At 50.5% G+C, this 27,133-nt stretch overlaps 1 protein-coding gene across 9 annotated transcripts in view; it reads left to right on the top strand.

Annotated features, from left to right (window-relative positions):
* DLG5 (discs large MAGUK scaffold protein 5) overlaps positions 1–27,133 on the top strand; it is a 1,559,980-nt gene that overhangs the window by 191,128 nt on the left and 1,341,719 nt on the right. For all 9 annotated transcript variants that reach the window (XM_069610999.1, XM_069611004.1, XM_069611003.1 and 6 more), the window contains one exon: positions 12,529–12,672. In XM_069610999.1, the coding sequence (XP_069467100.1) occupies positions 12,529–12,672 (144 nt within the window). The remainder of the gene's footprint in view (positions 1–12,528; positions 12,673–27,133) is intronic.

Below are 27,133 nucleotides of genomic sequence, written 5' to 3'. Positions count from 1 at the left end.
CTAGGGTTCACTTTGAAACTAGGGATTAACACCTTCCTTGTCTGCCATTCCTTTCAATGTGTTATTCCAAACATGCACAAAATACAGAGATGTTTGCTGGGGGTGGTGGGGATTGGCAGGGTATAATAGCAGCACATGGCCATGCTGCTGTCAGGCGGCTCTGAATAGGCGGTGGTAGTGGTACAGAATGCTAAAGAGATTGGCTGAGTTGTTGTAGAGGAGTCCGTAGAAATTACCTCTCATCAACTTAGTCACCTAAATGGTAACGCGACTTATTTCATTTTGTATGCGCTAGTCCATTATTTAATATTGTAGCGCTTTTGATTTCTTTTGTTATAAATGCAGTACTAAAATATTCGTAATACAAAGTAAATCTTAATAACAAACCATCTCCCTTTTAAAATAACTGGGGCCTAGCGAAAAGAGAAGCCGCTGTTTACTTTGTGCAGACCGTATATAATAAGTGAAGGGAAATGAATGTGATAAACCCAATGCTAATGTGTCTGCCTGCTTGCAAAAAGTGTCCCCTGATCCACCAAAGGAATCTTGTTGAATGATTAGGGGAAACCTAGAGGCGAAACGATACTGTGCCCTTGAGTTGCTTTCCTGGCTGTATCTCTGGGCAGGTTTTGGGGATAACACTGTGGCAATTTGTGTCGAAGAAACTACAATTTCAGGTGTGAAAGAGCAATATGTCTTGGTGTCCCCCTGAAAGTTTCATTTTGCTTCTAGCAATTATTTACAGCATCTGCCTTTATAGAATTCAGTGCTATAGTTGAAATGCATGGAGTTATAACCGTTGTTCTGATGTTTGTTAATCTGCTTAGAATCACATGCTGTGCATAGTCAGACATCCAGTGGTCACTGCAGAGTATTGCATTTTGTTTTTCGTAGTCGAAAAGGGGACGTCGACAAGGCGTGTCTGTAACACTATCCCTATAGTGATGTGCAGTATACCCACAACCCCTCACGCGTCGAGGTCCCTCAGATTGTTTTTTTCGCCCAGTTATTGGTCGCCTTTATGTGGAGCTCCTCGAGAGACATTGCAAAATCATTTCCTCGACCCTTGGTTGTTTATTATTAACTATCACATAGATCCCTCCCTCGACGCAGCTGCCAAGCTGTTCTCCGCCGAGCAAGATCTTCGACGGAGGGACGAGTGGAGGAGATCCTTCGGCGCTGCCGAACACGTGGCCTGGCCTCGCCGGCCTAACACAGTAGGGAGAGTGGGGTTGTTGGTCATTTCTTTGTTTCACTCTGAGAATGCCTTTCTCTTTCCCCTCCCTCTCTTTCGAGGTCGTAATCACATTTCATGCCCTCAGCAATGGAGAGGACGCCCTTTAGGTTTTGCCCGCGTTGCAAGGGCAAGTTTACCTGGAAGGACAAGCATAAAGGTGTAACCGTTGCTTGCCCCTCGATCACAAAGAGGACGGCTGTGCGCCCTGTAAGTTACTTAAACCCAAAACTTTAAAGGACTGCAGGGTCAAAAGGTGGGCAGCCTATGCGATGTCTAGGTCTGACTCCTCGCCAGCTGCCGCCGCAGAATGTGATGAGGACAGTGATTACACAGCCTCCGCAACGGAGGTTGTAGACCTCTCGAAGGAGCGTTCCCGCTCCTCCTCGTCGTCCGTCCCCGACAAGCCTTACTCACGCCCCGCTTATGGGGATGAACACCCCGGCGACAAGGACGAACACAGAAAAACACATAAGCACATACCCCACGGCACGCATTCGTCGAAGACTAAGGCAGCCATAGCGTCAACGGAGGCGTCGGGTCCACCGGCGTCTTCCGCCAACCGTAAGGGTCGCAAGCCCACCCCGCCACCGCTTCCGTGACTGGCGACTGGGCTTTCTGTAAACAAGGGCGCTAACCCCAAATCCTCAGGTGACTTGCCTCGCAAGAGTGCGTATGTTGCCAGTAAAGACTCGGCACTGCCTAGCGCGACGGCGAGCGATCCCTTGACGGAGAAGCTGATCGCCGAAAGCCTTGCGCGTATAGCTTCTAAAGACGGCCAGAGACGGACGGCGGGTGACAGGTCGAAAACCGCTCACAAGGCCAAAGGAACGGCGAGGTCGCCGGAGGGTAGGCTGGGACGGCTCCCACCGTCGACAGAAGACCCTAGCCAGCGAGCAGGTTTCTCAGAAGGCGAAGGGACTCCATCTTCGACGCTATGTAACAGAACTAAGCAACTACAGGGAGAGGAAACTCCCTTTTCACTCCCAGACAACTCTGGCCTACCTTACTGGACTGTAGAGAGGTTCCACTCATGTATGGACAAGCTAGACAGGTTCATGGCCATCCCAGAAAATAGGACGCCCAAGAAGCTAAAAGAGGTACTCCAGGAGGGGCCAAGGGATAAATACCCAAAGCTCTTTAACCCCCTACAGGAAGACATGAACTCTTACGACCTCACTGAAGAGGACTCTCACTTCCAGGAAGAGGATGAGTTTGTGAATAATGAAGACCAACAAGAGGATGAAGGTTTTCATGATGACACTAACATAGGTGAGGAGGGCTACGAGGAGGACCCAGGTAAAGGTGGCTCACAGCCCTGGCAGTCGCCATCAGGGTCTACAGACCCCGACATTATAGACATTTCTTTTCCTCAGAGCACACCGGTCAGGAACCCATCTCCAGTAGACGATCAGCCCACCTTCAATGCGCTACTGAGGAAGGCAGCAGCGCATTTTGAAGTTGAAATTGGGAGGTCACACCAGATACTGATTTCGTCGAAAGGATTATTAAAGAAAAACCTCCCACTAGTCAAACTATTCCTATCCTCGCCCCGGTTAAGAGACGACTCACCCCATCGCTGTCCACCCCCGCGCTGGTGAGAGGGGTCAATTCAAGAATCGAGAAATTGTTCTCTCTGCGTCAGACCCATTATATATCAGGGGTCACTCAGTCCCGGACTCCTTAGTGGTGACTAACACAAGGAAGAGGGCTGGGGTTCCACTGTCAACCAGCGAGGCACCCCCAAATAAAGAAGGGAAAAAGCTTTATGCCTTGTGCAAAACAATTTCCGCCTCCGCAGCGTTTTCAATTAGGATTGCCAATAATAATACATTGTTGGCAAGCTATGCTGATGCTCAATGGGGAAAGCTTAAGCAGGACATCGAAGAAGCCCCTGAACCTCTAAGAGCTCGCTTATTGGCTATAGTTACAGAAGGAGCTCTGGTCAACCAGAGCATCATTAAGAACACTCTTGATGCGGCAGAAACTGCTGGCCGTTCTTTGGTGCAGGGAATTCTGCTGAAGCGTCACGTCTGGCTTCGCAATTCCGGTTTCAAGGCAGAAACGCAGGCGTCACTCATTAATAAGCCAATAGAAGAGTCAAATCTCTTTGGAAGGGCAGTGGACGACGCACTGGAAAATGCGAAGAAAGAATTCGACACCATAAAGACCTTAGACCAAATCTCAAAGCCTCCAAACAGGCGGGGATTTGGGAACAAGCGCTTTTTTCGTGGCCAACGCCAACAGTAGCAACAGCATTACACTGCGGGCAACTGGCCCTCTAATTAGGGTACCAGTAACCAGTATAACCAAAGAGGACAACGCCGTGGCAAGGGCAGAGGCCGGGGCTCCAGCCCCAGAGGCACCCCGGCAAGTAACACCAAATGACCCGAAGGTTCGGGGTCCCCTCCCATGCGTCTCCGGTTGGGGGCCGGATAACATCGTTCCTATCAGCATGGGAGGGAATAACATCAGACCGGTGGGTATTGTCAACCGTAGGCCACAGGTACTGTATAGAGTTCAATCGGTCCCCCACCTACAGACCTCCAAGGGGACGACGCCTGTCACCAGAACACCTCGTCATCCTCCTGCAAGAAGTAGAACAGCTGCTACAGAAAGGAGCAGTAGAGGTTGTGCCTCTATCTCAGGTAATGGAAGGTATTATTTCAGTGTACTTCCTTGTACCCAAAAAGGACCTAACCATGCGCCCTGTACTAGATCTGTGCCCAGCGAACAAATTTGTAAAACCACAAAAATTTCATATGGTAACATTACAGGAGAAAATTCCCCTGCTATCTCAGGGGGACTACATGACAACACTAGATATGAAAGATGCATACTTTCATATTTTGATGTTGCCAGCGCACAGAAAATACCTCAGGTTCATGATAGAGGGCAAACACTACCAGTTCAGAGTGCTAGCCTTTGGCATAGCATCTGCACCAAGGGTATTCACGAAGGTAGTGGCAGTGGGCCACCTGCGCAGGTTGTCCATACCGGTATACCCTTACCTCGACGATTGGCTCATAACAGGGGAGTCCTATGAGACATGCTTCTCAAACACCCAGAAGACAGTAGACCTTTTGTTCCAACTGGGCTTCTCCATCAACAAGAAGAAGTCCAGCTTAGACCCCAGCCAAATCAAACAATTCCTAGGGGCTCTAATTCGAACAAAGGACGGCCTCGTCTTCCCCTCCAACGAGAGGGTCCAAAATATGCTGTTTCAGATCCCTCAATATGTGGCCGGTCGAGAGGTGACGGTACGCAAAGCAATGCGCTTGCTAGGAATGATGGCGTCATGTATTTATTTGGTACCTCACGCGCGCCTGCGCCCAATGCAAGAGTGGTTCAACAGCCAGTGGTGTCAGGCCAGCGGACAATGGGACGATCTAGTGGTGGTCTCGCAGGCCTTGGTTCTCTCGCTACTGTGGTGGTCGAAGGAAAACCTGGTAATAGGGAAACCATTCGCCACCCCCGCAGTGGAAGCCACTCTAACCACAGACGCATCCCTCACAGGATGGGGGGCTCACCTATCCCATCAGACTGCTCAGAGTTTGGACTCCAAGCGTAGCTTCCAAGCACAAACTTATTAGAGCTACTTGCGGTGTTCAAGGCACTAAAAGCCTTCCAGACGCACCTACAAGGGAAGACAGTGATGGTCCTCACGGACAGTACCACAGCCATGTACTACCTCAACAAGTAAGGGGGCACTCACTCCCCAGGACTGTCCAAGCTGTCCCAGAACATCTGGAAGTGGGCTCTCAGACACAACATGTTCCTATTGTCACAACATGTACCAGGGGAACTCAATCTGCTAGCAGACGAACTCAGCAGAGACTTCCCTCTGCCCTCAGAGTACGAATGGCGGTTACACGAATACATCGTCTTCGACGTCTTCACACAATGGGGCTTCCCAGAAATAGACCTGTTCGCAACTCTGGAGAACTCACAATGCCTAGATTACGCCTCCAGATACCCACAGAACCGCTCCAAGGGGAACGGTCTCTGGATACCATGGTCAGGGAAATTTGTTTACGCTTCCCCCCTCCGACTCCTCTGCTGAACAAGATAGTGCACAAGATGCACCAGGAACCAGTCACCATGATACTGATAGCCCTGATGTGGGCCCGCCAACCATGGTTTGTGCACCTGATGGATGTCCCTGTCCCCACCGGTGAAACTGCCCTGCCCGTACAACATGGTGTCACAGGACAAGGGCAAGACACTACACCCATGCCCACAGAACATGAATTTAGCAGCTTGGCTCCTGAGGTCATAGAATTTGGCCATTTACAACTCCCACAGAGATGCATGGACATTCTCAGAGAAGCAAGAAAACCCAACACTCGCCACTGCTATTCTAGCAAGTGGAAGAGATTTGTCATCTGGTGTAGAGGTAAGAGCATCAACCCAGTTCACTGCTCTCCCACCCAAATTGTCATTTGCCTGACCCATTTACTGGACTCCGGTCTAGTGTTCAATTCTATTAAAGTCCATTTAGCGGCACTTTCTGCATACACCACCTCTCAACCTAAGGTGTTTTGGTAAAATCTATGACATCAAACATCTTACATACGTCGCTCTATTTCATCAGCTTTAAAAATGCAATCACTCTAAGTAGTAAAGACACAGGATGGCCTCTCAGCATATACTCTTACGTCCGTCCCCTTTCCTCCATACTGCATGGGCGTCCCTTCCAAGGGACGGGAGACGGAACCTTTTTCACCAGAAAAAACCTTCTTCCCCTTTAAATTTAGAGGCGTGCAGTGGTGCTACCCTGGGAGCATGCGCTGCCCTGACTCCGCTCTTGGGCGCCACACCTCGGTCCCCTTTTCCGCATCGACAGGAACGGGCCAAATTCATCAGCGCTCCTGTGTTTGGCTTTGGCCATGTAATTCCATGTGCGGATACTTCTTCTCTTCTGTCATTTTTGTCTTTTATCATTTAGGTAATCGGTCCTCCGGCGTCACTCTCCTCCCCGGCGCATGTCGACTTCTACAGGGTTCAGGAGGTGTGCATCCTGTGACAGGCTCTTCCCGACAAAAGACCCCCACGCCCTCTGCTTACGTTGCCTTGGCCCAGACCACAGCTGGCAAGCTTGTACCGCGTGAGACGCGCTTTCCTCGAGGTCTCTGAAGAACAGACTAGCCAGGTGGAGGGAGCTCTTCCAGAGAATGCCTCCAGAGGACCTAAAGGACTTCGTCTGTCATCGATCCAGGCCCATGTTAGGGCCGCTTTTTTCGCGGGCACCCCGCAAGGGAGACTAATTTCCAAGGACTCGTCCGCGCGGGCGGGGACAGCTCAGGTCCTTTGACAAGCACAAGTACCGAGGCTGAATCAGCTACCGGCCGCCAGGCCGAAGGGTCAGTAGATCCTCCCAGTGACTGTGCTGAGGCACCGGAAGTTTCTTTTACCTGGTCTTCACCCGAGGGGCTGAGCCCTAGTACCGGCAGCAGGTCCGAGTGGGCACGTATATGCAGTTCTACCGGCAGATCCGCCGAGGGGCAAAATGCCTACCGGGCCTCAGCCTGAGGAACAGAGTAGGCCCCATGATTAACTCTCATAAGTCCTGGACGGGGCAGGCCCAGTGAGTCGAGCAACACGACACAGGCACGTGGAAGGCAGCTCGACAAAATGGCTGCTGTGTTTGAATATCCAGACATCCTGCCGACGCTGCTCCAAGGAAGGCAGCAGGTGGAGGATAGAGTGTCAAGGTGGGACTGGTGTTGACCAGGAATGTGGCCTACAGCTTACCCTTCCTTCGCACAAGGCAGGTTCCCACTGCATACATATGGACAGGGCACGCAACAGCTCCAGCAGACCCTCGCTATCCCGTCACTATCGCCTACCACCAATCTGGCTTGTGAGGACAGGTTCTTCAAACGGTTTCTTGGGCACATGAAACCTCCTTGGATGGGGGACAACCTCAGGGACGCCATCAGGGACATGCTCCCGCCAATGGCTCCGGCACCGCAGGCTCTGGGGCAGACGCCTTTGGCCCCTGTTCAGCCTCATGTCCAGGCAGTTTTGCACAGCCTCTGCTCCAGTCTCTACACCGCAGCCCCCGGCTCCCAACTCCCCTCCACTGGTCCCTCACCAACAGGACCCGCAGGCGGACACAGATGAGGAGGACGACCCCGACACGCCATCTTCAGCCAAGGCCTTTCATGAACGGCTGGCAGGACTGACGGAGTACTTGGGCCTTCCACAACCCAAGGTCGAGAAACCAGCAGAGGGGGTTTTTGCAGAAGTCCTTGCGCTACATCCTGCGACTAGAACAGGGATCCTAATGCAGAAGAATGTAATTGCTTTGGCCAAGAAGAGTGGGCTCAAGCCCCACTGAGTCCAGCCGTTGAATAACCGCTTGGACGCCAAGTACAGGCAGATGGAGGGGGATACGCTCTTGCTATCGGCCGATCCACAGTCCCACGCCTCGGTGATCACTGCGGCATCCCTATACTCAAAGCCTCAGTCGTCTTCAGCCTCCTCTGCGGCGCTGCTCGGAAAGGAAGGGATCATCTTGGAGGTGTACTGGAAGATGCTGTATTCCAAAGACTCCTTGCACCTTTGTCAAGTCAACGCGGATGCCATGCTGGCAGTCGTTAACCAGAGGCTCTGGGTGGAAATTGCAGATTTCCTCCCAGAGCTAATCACCAGGCCAAGATGGTAGCCCAGGACATCATGGAGTCCACCGTGGCCCACGTTGCTACCTTTGGCCGTGCCATCTGCATTGCCACAGACATGAGAAGAACGGCCTGGCTCCGTGCTACGGAAATTCAAGCCGGATGTCCAGGCTTGCATCTTAGATCTTCCGTTCGAAGGGGGTGACCTCTTCCACTCCACAACGGACAAGGAGCTGAACAAAAAGAAAAACAGCTCACAAACGGCCAAAACTTTATCCATCTTGGCAAAGACCATGCCCAAAACGTACACCCAGTCACAGCAGCGCTCGGACAAGGGGCGTACATAAAGAGGGTTCCGCCGCTTCCAAGAGCGAAGGTCCTGGTAGCCTGACCGTACGCCGACTCAACATTGGTGCAAACAACAAAAAAAGGGTTTGGGGGAGGGGGAGTGGGAGTAAGGGCTTTTTCCATTTCCCCTCCTCCACAACAGTATCAGAGGGAACGAAGGCATGACTCGCCCTTCCGGGTCCACGTGTCTCCAGTGGGGGGGCAGGCTTGCTCTCCATTCACATTTCTGGCACTAGAATTTCGCGGATCCCTGGATCCTCTAGGGTAGTCTTCACGGGGGTACCACCTCCCTATCCCTGCCTCTCCTCCCTCTTCCCCTCCGCTCCCACAGGTTGGGACAGCAACTCTATTGGCGGAGATCCGGTCGCTCGTCGAGAGCCAGGAATTGAAGCGAGTCCCAGCCTCCCAGCGAGACTTGGGCTTTTACTCCAGGATTTTCGCCATTCAGAAGAACCACTAGTCGGGCTTGAGAGTTGTGCTGGACCTTTCCACCCTCAACCTCTCCCTGCCTCTACAAAATTCAAGATGGTTATGCCAGCTTTGATAGCGGAGACGTTGTGCAGGGGAGACTGGATGTGCTCCCTGGATCTGAAGGATGCGTACCTACATGTCCCGATCTGGCAGCCTAATAGTTCTTTTCTACGATTCAGGATCATGGGCTTCCATTTCCAATACAAGGTGCTTCCCTTCGGCCTCAACTTGGCCCCCAAGGTCTTCACCAGGCTGATGAACCCTGTGGCGGCCCTCCTCAGGTCACAGAGCCACCACATCTACCCGTACCTCGATGACTGACTCATCAGGGCATCATCCTGGTCGCAGTGCACTAGGCTCTTATGAACACACTGCACAAGCTGGGTTTTTCACTCGCCTCAAAAAGTCGCATCTGCAGCCCACGCAGAGACTGACCTTCTTGGGTCTCATTTGGGAAACGTGCTCCAAGAGAGGTTTTACCTTGGAGGACAAGATCACGGCCCTCAAGAGGGCCTCCGCGCACTTCCTCAGCAGGGAAGTGACCTCGGTCTGGTGGTACCAACACCTACTGGGTCTCATGGCGGCAGTCCTCTTGGCCGTTGCCCACACAAGACTCAGGATGAGGAGGATACAGCTGCACTTTGCAGCCTCTTGGAACCAGGAGCGAGGATCAGTCGGAGATGATCACCGTTCCTCCATCACTTCACCCGGACCTCACATTGTGTTTCATGGATTGCAACCTTCGGCTGGGCAAGCCTTTCCGGCAACCTACCCCGCAGATCACCATCACCACAGGCTCTCTGTCTCCCTCTGTCTCCCTCTGTCTCCCTCTGTCTCCCTCTGTCTCCCTCTGTCTCCCTCTGTCTCCCTCTGTCTCCCTCTGTCTCCCTCTGTCTCCCTCTGTCTCCCTCTCGACAACCAATGCGTCCATGGCACCATGACCCGGCAGGAGCATCAATTGGCTGGAACTGAAGGCGATCTGGCTGGCTCTCAGAGCCTTCCTTCTGGTTATCGAGGACGAGGTCGTCCTCATTCAGACAGACAACTCGACCAGCATGTTCTACGTCAACAAGCAGGGAGGTATCAGATCCCCCCCACTATGCAAGCTCGCAGTCAGCATGTGGCAATGGGCCCTGGAGAATATCTACCTCACTGCTGTCCACCTGCTGGTGGAATCCAACCTGGAAGCAGACAGGCACAGCAGATTGGGGGTGGACAACTACGAGTGGCAGTTGAACAACCTAGTACTACAGGAAATCTTCTACAAATGGGGGTGGGCTCCCCCAGGTGGACCTCTTTGCCTCATGGGACAACAGGTAGTGCGGACCGTTCGCTTCCTGGCAGGGTCAGGGCCCTGGCCCCCTGGGTGATGCATTCCAGATTCAGTGGTACGAAATTACAGCATACGCCTTCCCGCCCACTCCACTGATACACAGGGTGATATACAAGGTCAAGGAATCTCGCCACCTCAGCATAATTCTAATAGCATTGTGGTGGCCGGCAAGGCCATGTTTCTCAGAGCTCTTCAGCCTCTCGGAGAGACCACCCATTTGCCTCTCGACGGGCCCAGCACATCTTCTGGTGCAGAAGGGGGGCTGGGTCATCCACCCCCCCCCTGCCACATAAACTAGCCCTCAAAGCGTGGTTCCTGAACAGGTAACGCTCGGTCACCTCGGCCACTCCCAGGCTAATCTAGAGATCATACAGGGTGCCAGGAGCAGGTCTGCCAGGGCCCAGTGTAAGAGCAAGTGGACCAGGTTCTGCCACTGGGCAGACTCTAAGGGTATCCACCCCCTTGCATGTACGTACCTTGGACGACGTGCTCACCTTCTCGGCGCACCTCACCCATTCAGGCGTGCAGGTGGACACTTGCCGCACTTACTTGGCAGTCATTGGGGCTTACAGAAATTCGGAGGAGGCGGTCTTTTCCTCTTCCAACCTGATTTCCAGGAAACATTTGACGGGACTCGCCAGGCTCTACCCACCCATCAAGAGGCCTCCCCCAGTGTCAGACCTCAACATAGGTCTGGGTGCCCTGGCGCACAAACCATTTGGACCACTTGTGTCTGCGGACATCAGGCTGGTCACCATTAAGACGGCCTTGCTAGTCGACCTCATCTCGGCTCGCAGAATCTGCGAAATGCAGGTTCTGGTCACTTCAGAGCCATATACTACATTCCACAGGGATAAAATAGTCTTGCGACCACACCCACCATTTTTGCCTAAGGTGGCTTCCACATTCCATCTGAACGAGGAAATAGTGCTAACTATCCCTTTTTGTTCTCTAGGAACAAATCAGAATAGAGCTTATACTACTTTCTCGCGTCACAAGCCACACCAATCCATCTCAAACAGTTACTGCATCACCATTACTGGGTCAGATGGCAAATTTACCAATTTAAAATGATAAAATTCCATAATTTTGGTGCATCTCTTTTTAAAGTTCATGAAACAGCTGTTATTAAAATCTTCTAGATGTTAACCCACCACCCGTTGTAAGGAATCTGGGTCAGCACAGCAAGGTTTCCTGTACAGTGCATCTGCTTCCAGGAAACCAGACAAGACAGTGAGGTCAGACCCAACTTGTATCGCAGAATTGCTGCCAGCACACAGTTAGGCAGTGACAGGGCTTAACGCCAATTTAATCCCTCAAAGCATTCTAATTCAAGTTGCTCAGATAGTGAAGACATTTTCAGACCATATAATATCGAGGGAATTGCTTTCTGAATATAAAAAAAGCAGTGGGCATATCGAAAACCTGTGGTGCTTCCTAGGAACAAAACACCTGTGCCCCCAGTTGTTTGCATTTGGCCCATATAATACTTTTACTTGCACTTAATTGGGAAGGTCTTACTAATGTTAACCCCAAATATTTGATCGAATATACAACATACAGACAATTCTTGCCAATAAACTATTTAAAGTATAAATTCGTTTTTGCAGGGTTGATCTACAATTTATTTAATATAGTGTATTCTTCAAATCGCATCAATAGGCGCTGTAGGCCAATGTGTCTTTTGTCCAGCAACACAGCGTCATCGGCATAACCTAAACAGGCATAGCGCTCCATTGCAGTTAACGGGGGCACAGATGCTGCACCTTCCAGAAAATCCCCCAAAGCAAAAATATACAGGTTGAAGAGGCAGGGGGGTCAAAACGCACAAGATTAACTATTCAGACTAAGGCCCTCATTGCAAGGTTACTACCGGCAGCCTACTGGCAACTTCAGCTTGCCGTTTCTGCTATTCAGTATCCCGATAATACCAGGTTATTACGGGTGGCGGCTGAACAGTAACTTCCCATTCCCACGTGGGAACTCGAACACTGGCACGTTGTTAATGGTGCAGGTGCTTCATTGATTTATATGCTGGTAGGGGCCTAACCTACCGGCAGGTCAGGCCTACCACTTGTTCACTGCCCCTACCGGCTAACACAGAGTAAGGTGGCCCGGAAATGGTGCCGGTAACCTTACCGCCACCTTAATTCCAGACTGGCTTACCCGTAATGAAGCCCTAAGTCTTCAAAATCCTTAATTGTGCACCTGTTTAGAGTTTTCTATTGCTAGGTCATCCAGGAACTTTGATGGCGAAAACAGCACGCTTAAAAGGCAAACGTGGAAAACAGCGGCAGTGAAAATGCTGCCTATGGTCATCAAATATGCATTTGTTGTTGCATGAAATGTCCTGATATCTGAGCTTCATTTATAATCAGTTGAATCAATGTATCATTTTCGTTAGGTTGCATTCCTGTTTCCTCCCAAGGTTCAAGGTAGATAAAGTGTGGAAATGAATGGGCATCTTGTCTGGCTGACAACTGACTGCTAACATTAAATTGTTCTTTTCTCAACGAAAGGCCTGCTTTGATAAGAAGCCCAGACTACGAACGGTTGAAAGTGCAATGTACAAAGGCCATGTCGGACCTACAGTCTTTACAGACCCAGCACACCAAAACACTAAAAAGATGTGAAGAAGTGGCAAAGGAGGCAGATTTTTATCAGTAAGTGAACAAACCTATGAGGACTCATTAAATGAAAGATGTTTGGTAAGCTAAAAAAACGATCAATTGTAATGGCGGTGTATACATTTAAAAAAAATTAAGTTTAACGTTACTGCTACATGATAGTAATTGAATAGTGACCTGATTCTATTTATTATTTGCATGCAATGTAATGCTCTTCTTTTCCAAGCTTGCACCAACTGCGGTCTTCCGAAGGGCCTTCCAATCCATACCGCTTCGAAGCCATATCAATGCCAGTAGGCCCAATAGAAATATCAAATAACATAACATGCAATTCTTTCAAGCCTCCTTCCCTCGCATACATTGATATTTGTATAGATTCAATATGGTAGTGAAAACTTCATCTGGATTTAGTCTTGACCCCCTGAACACTACAGAGCAACCGTTTAATCCCACGTGAGCCATTGCAATCCTGGAACGGTTACAAACAATTGTGATGATGTTTTAGAGAGCATTTGATGCTGCCACTAACTGCACAATTTTAGATCGTTTTTGCCATTTTGAGCAGGGGCATGCAACCGGAAATAAATGTCTGTTTCGAATTCCTCTTTTCTCACAAACCATTTAACATTTAAAGGTATTGTGGAAGGGTTTTGGCTCAACTTAATTTTGTTTGGGCCTAACAACATAGCTGCTGTCACAATTTTGTTGTCCTTCTTTTTCCCATTTAGGTGGAGAGTCATCTCTGTGATGTCTAGTCTCACATTCCCTGTCAATATGTGGGATGTAAGGCAGTGGGATTTGCTGTTTTCAGATTGAGATGTGCAAGTCGGATTTTCGGAGCCACAGGGATAATTCTGTACAGCAATACAGGCGTTGCCAATTTGAAATTACACTTGGATGAGCAAACTGGGAATATGCTGGGATTATTAAAATGTTACTTCAATCTGTGAATGTACTAGTAGGAATATATTGGCTATTTGCATAATTGGATTGGGGTATAGTGGTGTGCACACTGGTACTATTCTGGTACTTCGCAAGATGACGTTATACTGTAAATGTACAGCAATGACATAGACATTTTCTTGAATTATTATAAAAAATTTTTTAAAACAAATATTTTATTAGATTTTCAATTTATAACACATAGAGCAGTAATGATAAGAAACAGTTTGATACGTACATTCAGCAAGAATAAGCGCAACAGTAGGTAATCTCCTAAAGCCATTGAACAGTTAATAAACAAAAATCGATTCTCCAGCATGGGGTCTGGCATGGATTCACATGCTCATGAATATTCCCCGTCGTCAGGCTGGGAATCCTCGGTAAAGAAAAAACCAGTATCAGTTTCGTTTCTGATCTGTCTTTCGTAGTAATAACCAATCACTGGTCTCTGCGTCATACTGACCACAGCCAATGACTGCCCTCTACCTAAGCACCGCCTCTGGCAGCCATCTTCAGATTTTTACCGCACGTTCATGTGTTGGGATCCTCGTGCTATTGCTCTCGAGCGTTAGTGCTTTTTTCGCGCTTTTTCACAAAAAAACTTCGATTCTTTCGGTCAAAAGAGCCTCAAGCTCCACCGATCCTACATCCGATCAACGGGGACCCGTGTCGGATTCATCTGTGCCCCTCAAGGGTGAAGATTTCGTCGAGCTACGCTTCGGAGGACTCCAGAAGCTTCTCAGGCCCGGTCTCGGAGATGGCCCAGGAGAAGGGAAGCTCAACGCCCGGAAAGCTGTTCAGGGTCTGCCCTGGATGCCAGCTGCAGAACGTCTTCAAGGAGGACGAACACTCTTTCTGCCTTTACTGCCTTCATGAGGACAAGACGCACGTGGAGAAGGACTGTGCGTTTTGCGGCAACATGTCGGAACGGACCATGAAGGACCGCCATCAACGTCTCGCCAACTGGCTGGAGGGTAAGAGCCCGTCTGGCGAGAAGAAGAAGAAATCCGAGCGGTCTTCTAAGACCTTTGAGGGCGCCCCGGCGACGGGGGCCCAACATAAGGCCAAGCACCGCGAGTCCGCTGGCACCGGGAGCGCCGAACGGTCGGGCTCTACGGGCGCCAGGCAGGGCGCACCCTCCCCGGCACCATCAACCACGAGCCAACGCTCTGGGTCGGGTAAGAGGAAGGCCGAGCACCCGGCGAAGCTCCTGGAGAGGCCCCGGTCGAGCTCTAAGGCAGAGGAGGAGCGTGGCAGTGCCCCCTCCCTCAAGGATAAGGCGGTGAGCGCACCTAAGGTGGTGAAGGCCTTGATCCATCCGACCAAGCCCTCTATCGAAACGGTCGCGGCGGCCCTGGCTCAGCCTGTGGTGGCTACACCAGTGGTGGCGACCTCAGGGCCCAGAATCTCCCTGCCTCCGCGGAGGGAGTCTTCCTTTGTGCCCATCGATAGGACCCCCGTGAAACCCTCCGTGGGGAAGAAGGGGGGGCAGGGCGTCGTCGTAGATTCGGCCTCAACCTCAGAAGAGGAGCTGATCGAGGTCTTAAGCCACGGCCTAGGCGTGGAAGAAGGCCAGCCCGCCGGAATGGACCCCGACGCAGGTGACGACGACGACATCGTCGAGGATACCGACGGGGCCCCTGCTCGCCCGTCGGATTCCCCTCTGCCAGCGCCGCAAGACAACTCGGCGGCCATTTTGTTGGCCATACAGTCCTTATGCTCCGAGATAAGGACGAGGCTACCGTTACCGACGGAGGAACCTCTCCCGTCGGGGGATCCAGAACCGGGACCTTCTGGTGTTCCCCCTACCAAGAAAAGAAGGATCCATCCACCACCTCCTTTTCAACCGTCGCGCCCCGTCCAGCCCTCCTCCCCGTCCACCCGAGGGGATGATACGGGGACTGACACGGCAGCGACGGGTACGGACGACGAGGCATACGACGAGGATTTTCCGTCGTCGCCTCCCACCAGGGCTTCTCCGCCCGACGAGATCGGATCTTTCCACTCCATGATCTCCAGGGCTTCCGAGCTTTTCCAACTCTGCCCTGAGGAGAAGAAAAAGGAAGGCTTCCTTTATCAGCGGCGCGAGGCCAAGAGGAAGACGGTTCTCGCAGTGCCTCTGTTGGACGACATTTGGGATGAGGGCCTTTCCCTCCTCAAGAACCCTTCCACGACGCCAGCTAGAAGAGACCGGTACGAGAAAAAGTACCGGGTCCCGGACACGGCCCCCCTATGCCTCCGGGCGCAGCCTACCCCGGACTCCGTCGTCTCCGCGGCAGCCAGGAAGAAAGCGGGGGGGGGGTGCGGCCTCCACTTCGACTTCCCCGCCGGACGGCGAGGGAAAGAAACTGGATGCTATGGGACGTAGAGTCATCTCGTCGGCAGCGACGACGATTAAAGCGGCCAACGCCTTGGCTATCGTGGCCCGCTACGACAGGGAGCTCTGGTACAAGATAGCTCCCCTGCTGGATTTTCTGCCGGACGACAAGAGGGCGGAGGCCCTTGAGATCCTGCAGGAAGGTGAGGTGGCGTCGGACCACGCCATCATCGTGGCGACGGACATCGCCGACACTGGGTTCCGCCAGCTGGGCAACGGCGTTTGCCTTCGACGTCGTGGATGGCTCAAAGCTACAGACTTTCGGCAGGACGTCCAGACCAGAGTCCTGGACATGCCCTTCGACGGGAACAACCTGTTTGGGAAGACAGTGGACGATTCCCTTCAGGCCATCAAGGCGGATACTGAGACGGCCAGGGCCCTTGGAGTCCTGCAGCAACGACGTACGCCCTTTCGGAGCGGCGGAGGCAAGGGCGCCTCCAAAGGTTCCGGCGGCGGTTTCGCTTCCTACCGTCAAGCTGCCCGCTCGTCGTCGCAAGAGGCCTACAGAGGACGAGGCAAGTCTAGCTGACCCCGCCGTCGTCGCCAAGGAGGTCAAGGCGGCAAGGCCGCGTCCAAGCAGGATTGAACCGGCCGTGGGGTCGGGCCCCCACCGAAGCACCCCGGTGGGAGGCCGGCTGGCGGGCTTCATCAGCGTGTGGGAGTCCATCTCCACCGACCGTTGGGTGCTGGACGCCCTGGCCCGGGGCCACGCGCTCGAGTTTCAAAGAAGGTGCCCGCGCGTCCCCCCCGTGGCCAGGAAAGAACTTCACGTCCCTCAACTTCTGGAGGTAAAGGCGATGCTCAGAAAGGGCGCCATCGAACTCGTCCCAAAGAGGCTTCGGGGCTCCGGAGTCTACTCGCGATACTTCCTTGTGAAGAAGAAGACGGGAGGATGGCGCCCCATCCTAGACCTGCGACGTCTGAACAAGTTCATCAAGGCGCAGAAGTTCTGGATGGTCACCCTCCAGCACGTCCTGGGTCAGCTGGAGGAAGGAGACTTCCTATCGTCGTTGGATTTGGAGGATGCCTACTTCCACATTCCCATCCTAAAGGGGCACCGAAAATTCCTCAGATTCGTGGTCCAAGGGCGTCATTACCAGTTCAAAGCCCTTCCCTTCGGACTACGGTCGGCACCCAGGGTATTCACCAAGTGCCTCGCACCGGTGGCGGCGCAGCTGCGCCGCGAGGGGATTCACGTCTACCCCTACCTGGACGACTGGCTCATCCGCGCCAAGACGAGGGAGCTCGCCGTGGTCCACACGGCAAGGACCGTCCAACTCCTCACAGACCTGGGATTCTCCGTGAACTACGCCAAATCCCACCTGGTGCCCGCGCAAGTCGCACTGTTTCTGGGAGCGAGGCTCGACACAGTGTCCCTTCTGGCCTCCCCGTCGGAGGAGAGGACCAGGACCATCTTGGGCAAGGTGCAACGGATGTTGGTGGCCGACGCGGCCAAGGTGAGGTCCATCAAGTCCCTCCTCGGGATGATGTCTTCCTGCATCTACCTCATTCCCATGTGCAGGCTCCGGATGCGCCCGTTGCAAGAATTCCTGGATGCGCGCTGGATCCAGACGACGGGCAGCTTCGAGGAAAGGATCAAGCTCGACGAGAGTTTCCGACGAGCGATACGGTGGTGGGGCACCCGCGCGCATCTGACGGCGGGCATGGACTTCCAGACCCCAGCCCACCAGGAGACTGTGACCACGGATGCCTCCCTGGAAGGGTGGGGAGCGCACACCGAAAATCTGCACGCAAGGGGACTCTGGCTCCCGACGGAGAAGTCCCTGCATATCAACGTCCTGGAGCTCCGTGCAGTGTTTTGGGCCCTCAGGTCCTTCCTTCCGTCCCTCAAGGGCAAGGTGGTGAGGATCTTCACCGACAACACCACCACCATGTTTTACATCAGGAAACAGGGCGGAACCAGGTCCCCAGCGCTGTCCAAGGAGGCGCAGGACCTGTGGCATTGGGCCGTCGCCCAAGGGATTTTTCTGGTGCCGTTTCATCTGGCAGGGATAAAAAACACCATCGCCGACTCACTCAGCAGGGAGCTGCGCTCGTCCCACTAGTGGGAACTACGGCAGGATCTGGTGGATCGCCTCTTCCGACGGTGGGGCACACCCCAGATCGACCTGTTTGCGACGGCAACGAACACCAAGTGCCGGAGGTTCGCCAGCAGGTTTCCCCAGACGAGGAGCATGGGCGATGCTTTCTCGTTCCCCTGGGAGGGCCTGTTCCTCTACGCGTTCCCTCCCTTGCCTCTGCTAATCCGGCTCGTCAACCAGCTCAAGAGGTCACGGTGCAGGATGATCCTCGTCGCACCTGCGTGGCCGAGGCAGATATGGTTCCCGGACCTTCTGGACTTATCAGCGTCCCCGCCGATCAAGCTGCCGGCGGACGCGGATCTACTCTCCAGGGAAGGAGGCGCCATCCTCCACCACGACCCGAAGTCGCTGAACTTGCAGGCCTGGCTCCTGCAGCGCTAGAGTTTGGAGGATACGACATACCGGCCGATTGCAGAGAGGTTCTTGCAAAGGCCAGGGCGTCCTCGACTCTTAAATGCTACAGACACAAATGGAAGAGGTTCTCTGTCTGGTGCCACGCACAGAAGATTAACCCTCTACGGATTACGGCTCCCCAAGTACTGCCGTACCTGCTGACGCTGGCCAAAGCTGGTCTGGCACACGCGTCCATCAAGATTCATCTTGCTGCGATCTCCCGATACACCAGAACCACGGGGCGGACGTCCTTGTGGTCTCATCGTCTGGTGAAAGAGTTCATGAAGGGACTGTTCAGATCGTTCCCGCCGGTGAAGGCCCCGGCCCCGGCGTGGGAGCTCAACGTGGTGCTGACCAAGCTCATGGGACCTCCGTTCGAGCCTCTGCACTCGGCCCCGTTGAAGTTTCTATCGTGGAAAACATCTTTTCTTGTGGCCATCACCTCCGCACGACGAGTGGGAGAGATCCAGGCCCTTTCCTGCAAGGCCCCGTACTTGACTTTCCACGACACGAGGGTAGTGCTCAGGACGCACCCCTCCTTCATGCCCAAGGTGCCGTCGGACTTCCATCTCAACGAACCCTTGGTGTTGCCTGTGTTCTTCCCGTCGCCTTCGTCGCCGGCTGAGAGGACTTTGCACTCGCTGGATGTGGCTAGAGCGCTGAAGTTCTACGTAGACCGCACGAAGTGTTTTCGGAAGACGTCACAACTCTTTGTGAACTTTGGACCTGTCAATCAGGGGAAGGCTCTCTCGAAGGCTTCCATTTCCAGATGGCTCTCCGGCTGTATCATGTACTGTCATCGGTTGGCAAACCGACCGCTGCCTGGCCGTCCGAGAGCCCATTCCACCAGAGCGATCGCAGCTACCACGGCGTTCCTATCTGGTGTGCCCCTGCTGGACATATGCAGGGCTGCTACGTGGAGGTCGACGCACACCTTCACGAAATTCTACTGCGTCGACCGGGATTCCAGGGAGGAGTCCAGGGTCGGCCAAGCAGTGCTGCGCAACCTGTTCGCCTGAGGTGAGCCTGGTGAGGAGGTAAGATGCTTAATGTTGAGTTTATGTGATGCTTAATGTTGAGCCTTTGCCACCTCCCGTGGTTGTGCATGTGTGTACTGCTATGTATTCTTTATTCATGAGCATGTGAATCCATGCCAGACCCCATGCTGGAGAAGGAACAAGTTACTTACCTGTAACTGTTGTTCTCCAGCGTGGGTCTGGCATGGATTCACATGCGAACCCTCCCGCCTACCCCTCTGCGGCTCTTCACTTGGTCATACTGCCACTTCACGTGCTTCCAAATCTGAAGATGGCTGCCAGAGGCGGTGCTTAGGTAGAGGGCAGTCATTGGCTGTGGTCAGTATGACGCAGAGACCAGTGATTGGTTATTACTACGAAAGACAGATCAGAAACGAAACTGATACTGGTTTTTTCTTTACCGAGGATTCCCAGCCTGACGACGGGGAATATTCATGAGCATGTGAATCCATGCCAGACCCACGCTGGAGAACAACAGTTACAGGTAAGTAACTTGTTCCTTATCCTCCCCACTACATTTGGCAACCTTATTACAAAGTCCGATGTGGCTTGAAATCGAATATCCAACATAAAGGGGGTACTTTCGGGAAGTATTTGCCCGCAGCAATGGGTTCTAACTTAAGGTTCTCATTGTGAAACTTCGCAATACATTGCCTTCCTTGCTTCATCTCCCCGTCAATGTTTTATTGAAGCGTTAATAAATTCGGACTACCTCTGGAGGTATTGTAAATGACAACTCTGTTCAACTCAATGAATTACCACCAGTGCTTAGGCCATGCTCTTTTGGTGTTTCGAAAAGAAATTGTGCTTTTAACCAGCTTTATATATACAAAATCAATTTCACTTACATACATTATATAGGATCGAGTTGTGTCTTAGTGACAGTCCATTCTAAGGCTGTTTTTCAATCCGACATTACCATTTCTGTCTAGTTTTGATTATTTTTGGTTCCAGGGCATATAAGCTATTACTGCATAGTTTTTGAGCACCTTGAACTCTTATGGTTCTACCTTTTACTCATGTTGTTGTCTTACGGAACATTCTAGTTCGCATTACCACCTGAGGTTCCCCAATTCTCTCCCTCCCTCCTCTCTTACCCCTCCATTTTTTTTAATTAGTCCCTCCATCTCTATACATCTCTATACAATTCTCAACCCCCTACAAGTATTATTTTATATTTCAGAGTCCAGGCTTTTACCGTGTTCTTCCCTTTCTTGACTACAGCGTCTCTCTTTATCTTTATTTTTGAGAGAGTTCAGGTTACCTGTGTGTTTCGGAACAGGCAACGTTTGAAGAAATGGGCTTCTCTGTCCCGTACATGTTCATGAAATGGATTCGATATAGTTAGGAATCTTAGGTATTTGCCGGTGTTGATGCGCATATCTTCTCCATAGCCATCACCCCCCAGATCTTAACCCACCAGCATACTGAGATTGGACCTTCTTTGTTTTTCCAATTTTGTGCGAGAGTCATTCTAGCTGCTGATAGTAGATGGGTGATGAGTTTAGCTGTCGCTCCTGGCATTGCGTATTTCCCTTCTATCGGGACCCCTAAGAGGATTGTCTTCGGAGATCTCGGTAGATCCACCCCTGAGATGTCTTTTATGTAGCTTAGTATTTCCTTCCAGTAGGCAACTGCTTTAGGGCACGTCCACCACATGTGGAACAGGTCTCCCTTGTCCCCGCAGTTTCGCCAACAGTTTGGTGAGTAGGACTTTGCAATTTTGTGGATGCGGTTCGGGGACATATACCATCTGAGGCACAATTTGTACGCAGATTCCTTTATTGTGGTGCATCTGGAGGTGCTGTGTGCACGTGCCCATATTTGGTACCATTCCTCCTCCGTTAGTAACTCTTGGATATCTCTCTCCCAATTCGTTTTGTATCCAAGATGATCGGTTGGCAGGTCATTGGAGAGGAGTTTTTAGAGTCTGGAGACCCCTTTCGCGGTGGTGCCTTCTTTAAGCGACATTTCTAGGCCTGATGGCGTCCTCGTGCCCGCTTTCTTCACCATTGGGTGTGTAATCCAGTGCCTGATTTGCGCATATCTATAGCGTTAGTTTTCCCCCATGTTGAATTTTAACTGGCAATCTGTGAAGAGCAGTGGAGCGCCGTCCTTGTACATGTCTTTCAGTTGTATCGATTCTGCCCCTGACCAGCCCACCCAGTATCTTCGTTGGAGACCCGGTGTGAAGTCCGGATTGCCCATCAGTGGCGTATATGGACTCATTCCACCAGGAATGCGTTTCTTTTTCCGGGCGTTGTCCCAGCTTAGTAAAGACCATTTCGTCATTTCTAGTAGAGCTTCTCTGCTGTTTCGGTTTTCTTTGCTCAGACTCAAGAGGCTATTAGGGGGATGAATGAGACTGATTGTTCGATTCTGCACCAACCTTTATGATCCTCTTGTTTCGCCCATCGCAGCATTGGTGCTAGTTGTGCCGCCATAATGTATCTGTCAATTTCTGGAACTCCCAGACCACCCAGATGTGGGGAGCGCATTAGGATTTGTTTCTGAATTCTAGGTTTTTATTATGCCATATAAATTTGAATATCGCATCTTGCAGTTCTCGGATCTTGGCTGGTGGTATTGGGACTGGCAGTGAGCTTACCACATAGAGGAGGCGGGGGAGGATGGTCATTTTGACCGCTGTGACGCGGGCGAACCATGACAACTCCTGGTAGTCCCATCTGCGCAAGTCTTCCTGTAGTTGTTTCCACAGTGGCGTTGTTTGTCTGATATAATTTGTGCGGATCGCTGGCAAAGTTAATTCCTAGATATTCCAGTTTTCTTTCAACCCAGCTCATCGGTAATGATTTCGCCAATGTCTCGATGTCTTCTCTCTTTGCCGTTATGTTCATAGCTTTCGATTTGGACAATTTATGTAGAACCCCGAGCTCTGGGCATTGTATTTTTTGGGTCTCCCATAAAGAGCATGATGTCATCCGCATATAGGGCTATTTTGTGGGTTTCCTGACATATTGTAACTCCCTTGATACTGACGTCTTGGCGGATCTGCATGGCACATGGCTCCATTGCCATTGCGAAAATTAGAGGGGAGAGAGGGCAGCCCTGTCTAGTGCCCCTTCCGATCTCCACGAATTCTGTGCTCCACCTATTGATCCTGAAGCTTGTCGATGGATGCTGGTAGTTGGCAAGCACCATTTTCGTAAATTCCGGACCGCAACCAAACCGTTCCAAAATCAAGCTCAGATAGCCCCAGTCCATGCTATCGAAGGCCCGGGTGGCAATCGGAGCTGCCACCGCAAATGATTGTTGTGATCGTCGTCCAGATTTATTATAATTTTTTTTAAAACTTTTATTGGTTTCAAACTAAAAACAAGTTATAGTACAAACGAAACCTTTAACAGTTTAAAAGAATCAAAATCAAGAATTTCCAATTTTCCTCGGTTCCAACAGCAAAGAAAAGTCTTTTCACACTCTTCACAGCATCTTATCTTCCCAATCCAAACAGGCTTAGTTATTACACTCCCAATTTTTTTTGTGCAATTCACTGCATTAATAAATGTAAGCATAGCCAGAATATGCCCCGTTTGTTGACCAATCAAGACCCAGTACCAATATTCTTCGAAGGTTAAAGATCCCTTCATATATTTTCCGATGTAATTTGAAAGTTCCGTGGTAAGACTTTCACAGACCATACCAATGTGATAGTGATTTAACCTCGTCTTTCGTCTTGCAGAACCGACGGGTGTTCTTCTCAATCCTGCTCTTCTAGCATTTGAACTGGATTTCTCTTGAATTATATAATTGTATGTAAATGGGGAATATTCTGAAGTTGTGCATATTGGGGCACTGAACAAAAAGGCAAATGCTGGGATTTAACTATTTGGAATATACAGGCCTAGAGCAAACTGGGAATAAGGTTGGACAGTCACATTGGCAGTATAATGGGATTTTACAATCTGTATACTGGGAGTGTCAACCTGGTTGTATATTGGGATTATCCAGATTGAGCATAAACTGGGGCATTGCCGTTGCATATTGGAATTGTGTAGCAGTAAACCAGGGTTATAAAGGTGTTCTGCAAATAACATTTTGGGAAATAGGACTATGTTGAAATAGTGTAAACTGGGAATATGCTAAAATAGTGCAGCTATGAATATACTTTGTGCAAACTTGACTATGTCAGAGTTGTCAAATTTAAAGTTTGCTGTAGCATAGAAATAAACTGAGATTATGTTACCGTGAGTAGTCTTGGTTTATTTATGCAAACTGGGAAGGACAAGCTTGGAGCATACTGAGGCTGTCAGACTTGGAATGCACTTTCATACTGCAAACTGGTTGTTTATTGGGATCGTGCAGCCTGGAAATATGATTGGATCAATCAAACTGGGAGTAGGCCAGGATTGACAAAATCTGAATATTCTGGGGTTGGTCAAACTGAGAATCTACTGGAATGGCCAGTCAAACGTGGACCCATACTGACTATGTGTACAATTGATCAGTTGAACTCTGTATACTGGCAGACGCCATCTGGCACTAAAATGGCATTGTGGGAGACTAGAAATCCAGCCTAAAATATTGCATTGTGGGTGTATGCTGAAATTGTATAAAGCTATACTCGGATTCTCAAATTGGTTTGTAAATTGAACTGGAAATAAACTGGGGTTGTACAAACACACTGATTGTAAAGTTGCAAATATAATTGTATTGTCAAGCTGGGAGTTTTCTGGAATTCTGAAATTAATATGCTCGGATTGTGCACAAAAGTATAAAGGGGTTGTTAAACTAGAAGAATACTGGGGAGCCGAATTGAGAATAAATATTCTCGTATTGGATCAGTGTGTGGGGACAGGGATTTTGTGCACTGGGCCTTTGCACAGATGGACAAACTGCAAATTAAATTGCATTGTCAAGTTAAGCAACCTTAGATTGTGCATACTGAAAATTCAATGGGATTCTGCACACTGGTAGTGTACTTTTACTATAGAACCGTGAACTGACAGTATCCTGTAATTCTACAAATGGATTTTAAAGACAGACGTACACTGAAAATGCCGCAATAGGGCGACTCTCGGATTGTACATACTGGTATTATGCTAGGATTGACAAACTGTATACACTAGATTGTTAAATTTGGTGTGTAGTGCATTTGTGGAAATAGTGCCACAAGCATCTTGCGCATGTTGAGCTTTGAATGATCTCCTTCACACTAAGAATTGTTGGTATATGTTATGTTACTTGGCATTTATACAGTGCTTTGTTCCACTGTTTTTGGAGTCTGACAAACACCACGGGCATCTACTTTGTGTATGGTGACACACAGCACCTTCAGTGCAGTGTCACAGAGAAATCCTTTAGATTTCTTTTAAGGTTTACATACCTTTTCTTGTGAAAACTACTGTTCTCAAGAATAGTAAAGTGAAATTGATTTTACTTACCTTTTCACTCTGTAGATCCAGCACACCCCATCTTATGTGGAGTTCTGGGGGTTACTTAGTTGCCCCTTTTTCTACTTACTCGTGTAAACAAAATTATGCTACCCTCACTACTTTAAATGGCTGGTGACAGTGGTCTGATTTTCCTACCATTGTGCTTTTCTACCGCAGGCTGAATCCTCAGCTGCAGTATAGCACCCATGGGTGACCATTGTGTTTAAATGGCCATGCTCTTCCTTTTCCGCCATTTTGTGTTTGTTGAGGCCTTCTTGGGTTTTACTCTGCATGCCAAACCAAGTTTAACCCTTTTATTAGCCTTGCATTTGGCCGGATTCAGTACTGAAACCCACCTCTGGCTCCAGTGTGTCTGGCGGGGCAGGAAGCGATGGAGGTGCCAAAATCTCCCTGTCCCTAGTCTCCTTGGTAACCTGAATGCACCCATTGCTGATTGGCAGGCTGGGCCACCCTGCTGTGTGAGTGACAGCTAGGCTGTGCATGAATGTGAGAAACCTGCATGAAAGGGGGGCTTCTTGAACTGAAGACAGTCCACTACTGGACGAAACATACGACGAATGAATCGTGAAGAAAAGCTTGCTGCATCTTCCTGGACTGTTGAACTGCCTGATGAAGCCATGCTGCTGTGCTGAAACTCCTTTTCCGAATCGACTAGAGAAGCTTCGGAGAGGACGGCTTCTTCCCTTGGGTTAGTGAGACAAACTTTGCTGGAGGACCTTCCCCAACTGGCTGTACTTCTTTGCTGCAGCTGGAACCGAATGCCAGGGGTCGAGAACTCTGCAGTGCAACATCTTTAAGCAGGACCGAAAGCTCCAGGAAGATCCTGAGGACCCTCCCGAAGCAGGACGACCCAAGCTCGAGTCACCTCACCAGAGTGCTGGACTCAAGGAGTGAAGGAAGCCTATCCAGTGTCCAAGATCTGCGTTGGTGCTATTTACCTGTAGCTGAAACCGCAAAGTGCTGCCGAATTGAAAAGATCCCGTAGCTGCAGCCGACCTCTGAATTGCTGTGCAGGAGTCCTCCGGACGTCCTCCCTCTTCACGGGATCTGCAAGTCTGCAACCAGGACCAGAAGCCAGCTCGATCCTCTTCTTGTAACCTAAGGTACTGTTCTGATAAAGGGGTACTTACCTCTTTGTCTGAAGATTGCTTGTCTTGTTTGAGATTTGCAGTAGCTGCCCTTCTAGAATTATTCTGGCTCTAACTTTTCACAAGTGAAACAGCTTGTGGCCCAACAGTGATTTTCTACAACAAACTCTTAACTTTGTTCAATACTTTTTTGCTATCTAAGTAGTGCCTCAGCTCCATAGACTTGGTTCCAAATTGACTTTGGCTGTCCTGGCTCCCTGCAGACTCTTCTATTCCATTTGACTTTCATACTTACTGCCCCTCATAAGTGATACATTGGTTTTAAACTAATATTGCTGGGAAAGGTTATCTAGACTTCATTGGGAGATTTAAACGTGATCACATGCTCTGAGAACCTGTTAACCTTTTCCCTTCCCTTAACCTTTCCTTCCCCCAACATCAGAATTCTACCAAGTACAAAAGTGATATATAAATGCCAATACTGTCTTAGCCATTGAAGTGACTTGCTTATATTGATTCTGAGAATGTTATTTATTGCACATTGCTCTTTTTACAGAATGCTCATTTAAAACTGACCTTGTATGTGTGGATTTCAATGCTACAGCTCTACAGCTCACCCCTCTTGAGATAAGTCTGGCTGACCAGTCACACTACCAACTTGTGTAATACAGACTATACCAATAGGTGGGTTACCTAATACCAAGAGGACAAGACTCGTGTAGCCTCCCACAGGTTTACTGCATACAATCTTGGCAAACAGGCTGTACTACTTTTCTGCTGCAAGAACAGAGTGCCAGGGGTCCAGAAGTCCATAGTCTCCTAAGGGCCCTCCAGAAGCAGGATGACCAGAGCTAGAGTCCCCTCACAGGAGTGCAGGACTCAAGGAGTGAAGGAAGCCCAACCGGTATCCGAGATCCACGGTAGTGCTGTTTACCGAGCGCTGAAACTGCGAAGTGCCGACCACCTTCAAATTGCTGCCTCAGGAGCCCTCCAGACATCCTCCCTCTTGTCCCAACGACTGAGGCTCAGGAACCCCGGTCTGCACCACTGCAACAGTACAGAATCCAGCTGGACCACTCTCCAAACCAGAGGTACTGTTTAGACTTGGGGTACTTACTTATATAGTGAACATGGCATTATAACA

This window comes from Ambystoma mexicanum, chromosome 8 (assembly GCF_040938575.1).
Source record: "Ambystoma mexicanum isolate Mex_15411 chromosome 8, UKY_AmexF1_1, whole genome shotgun sequence".
NCBI lineage: Eukaryota > Metazoa > Chordata > Amphibia > Caudata > Ambystomatidae > Ambystoma > Ambystoma mexicanum.
This window is presented reverse-complemented; position numbering and strand designations above follow the sequence as displayed.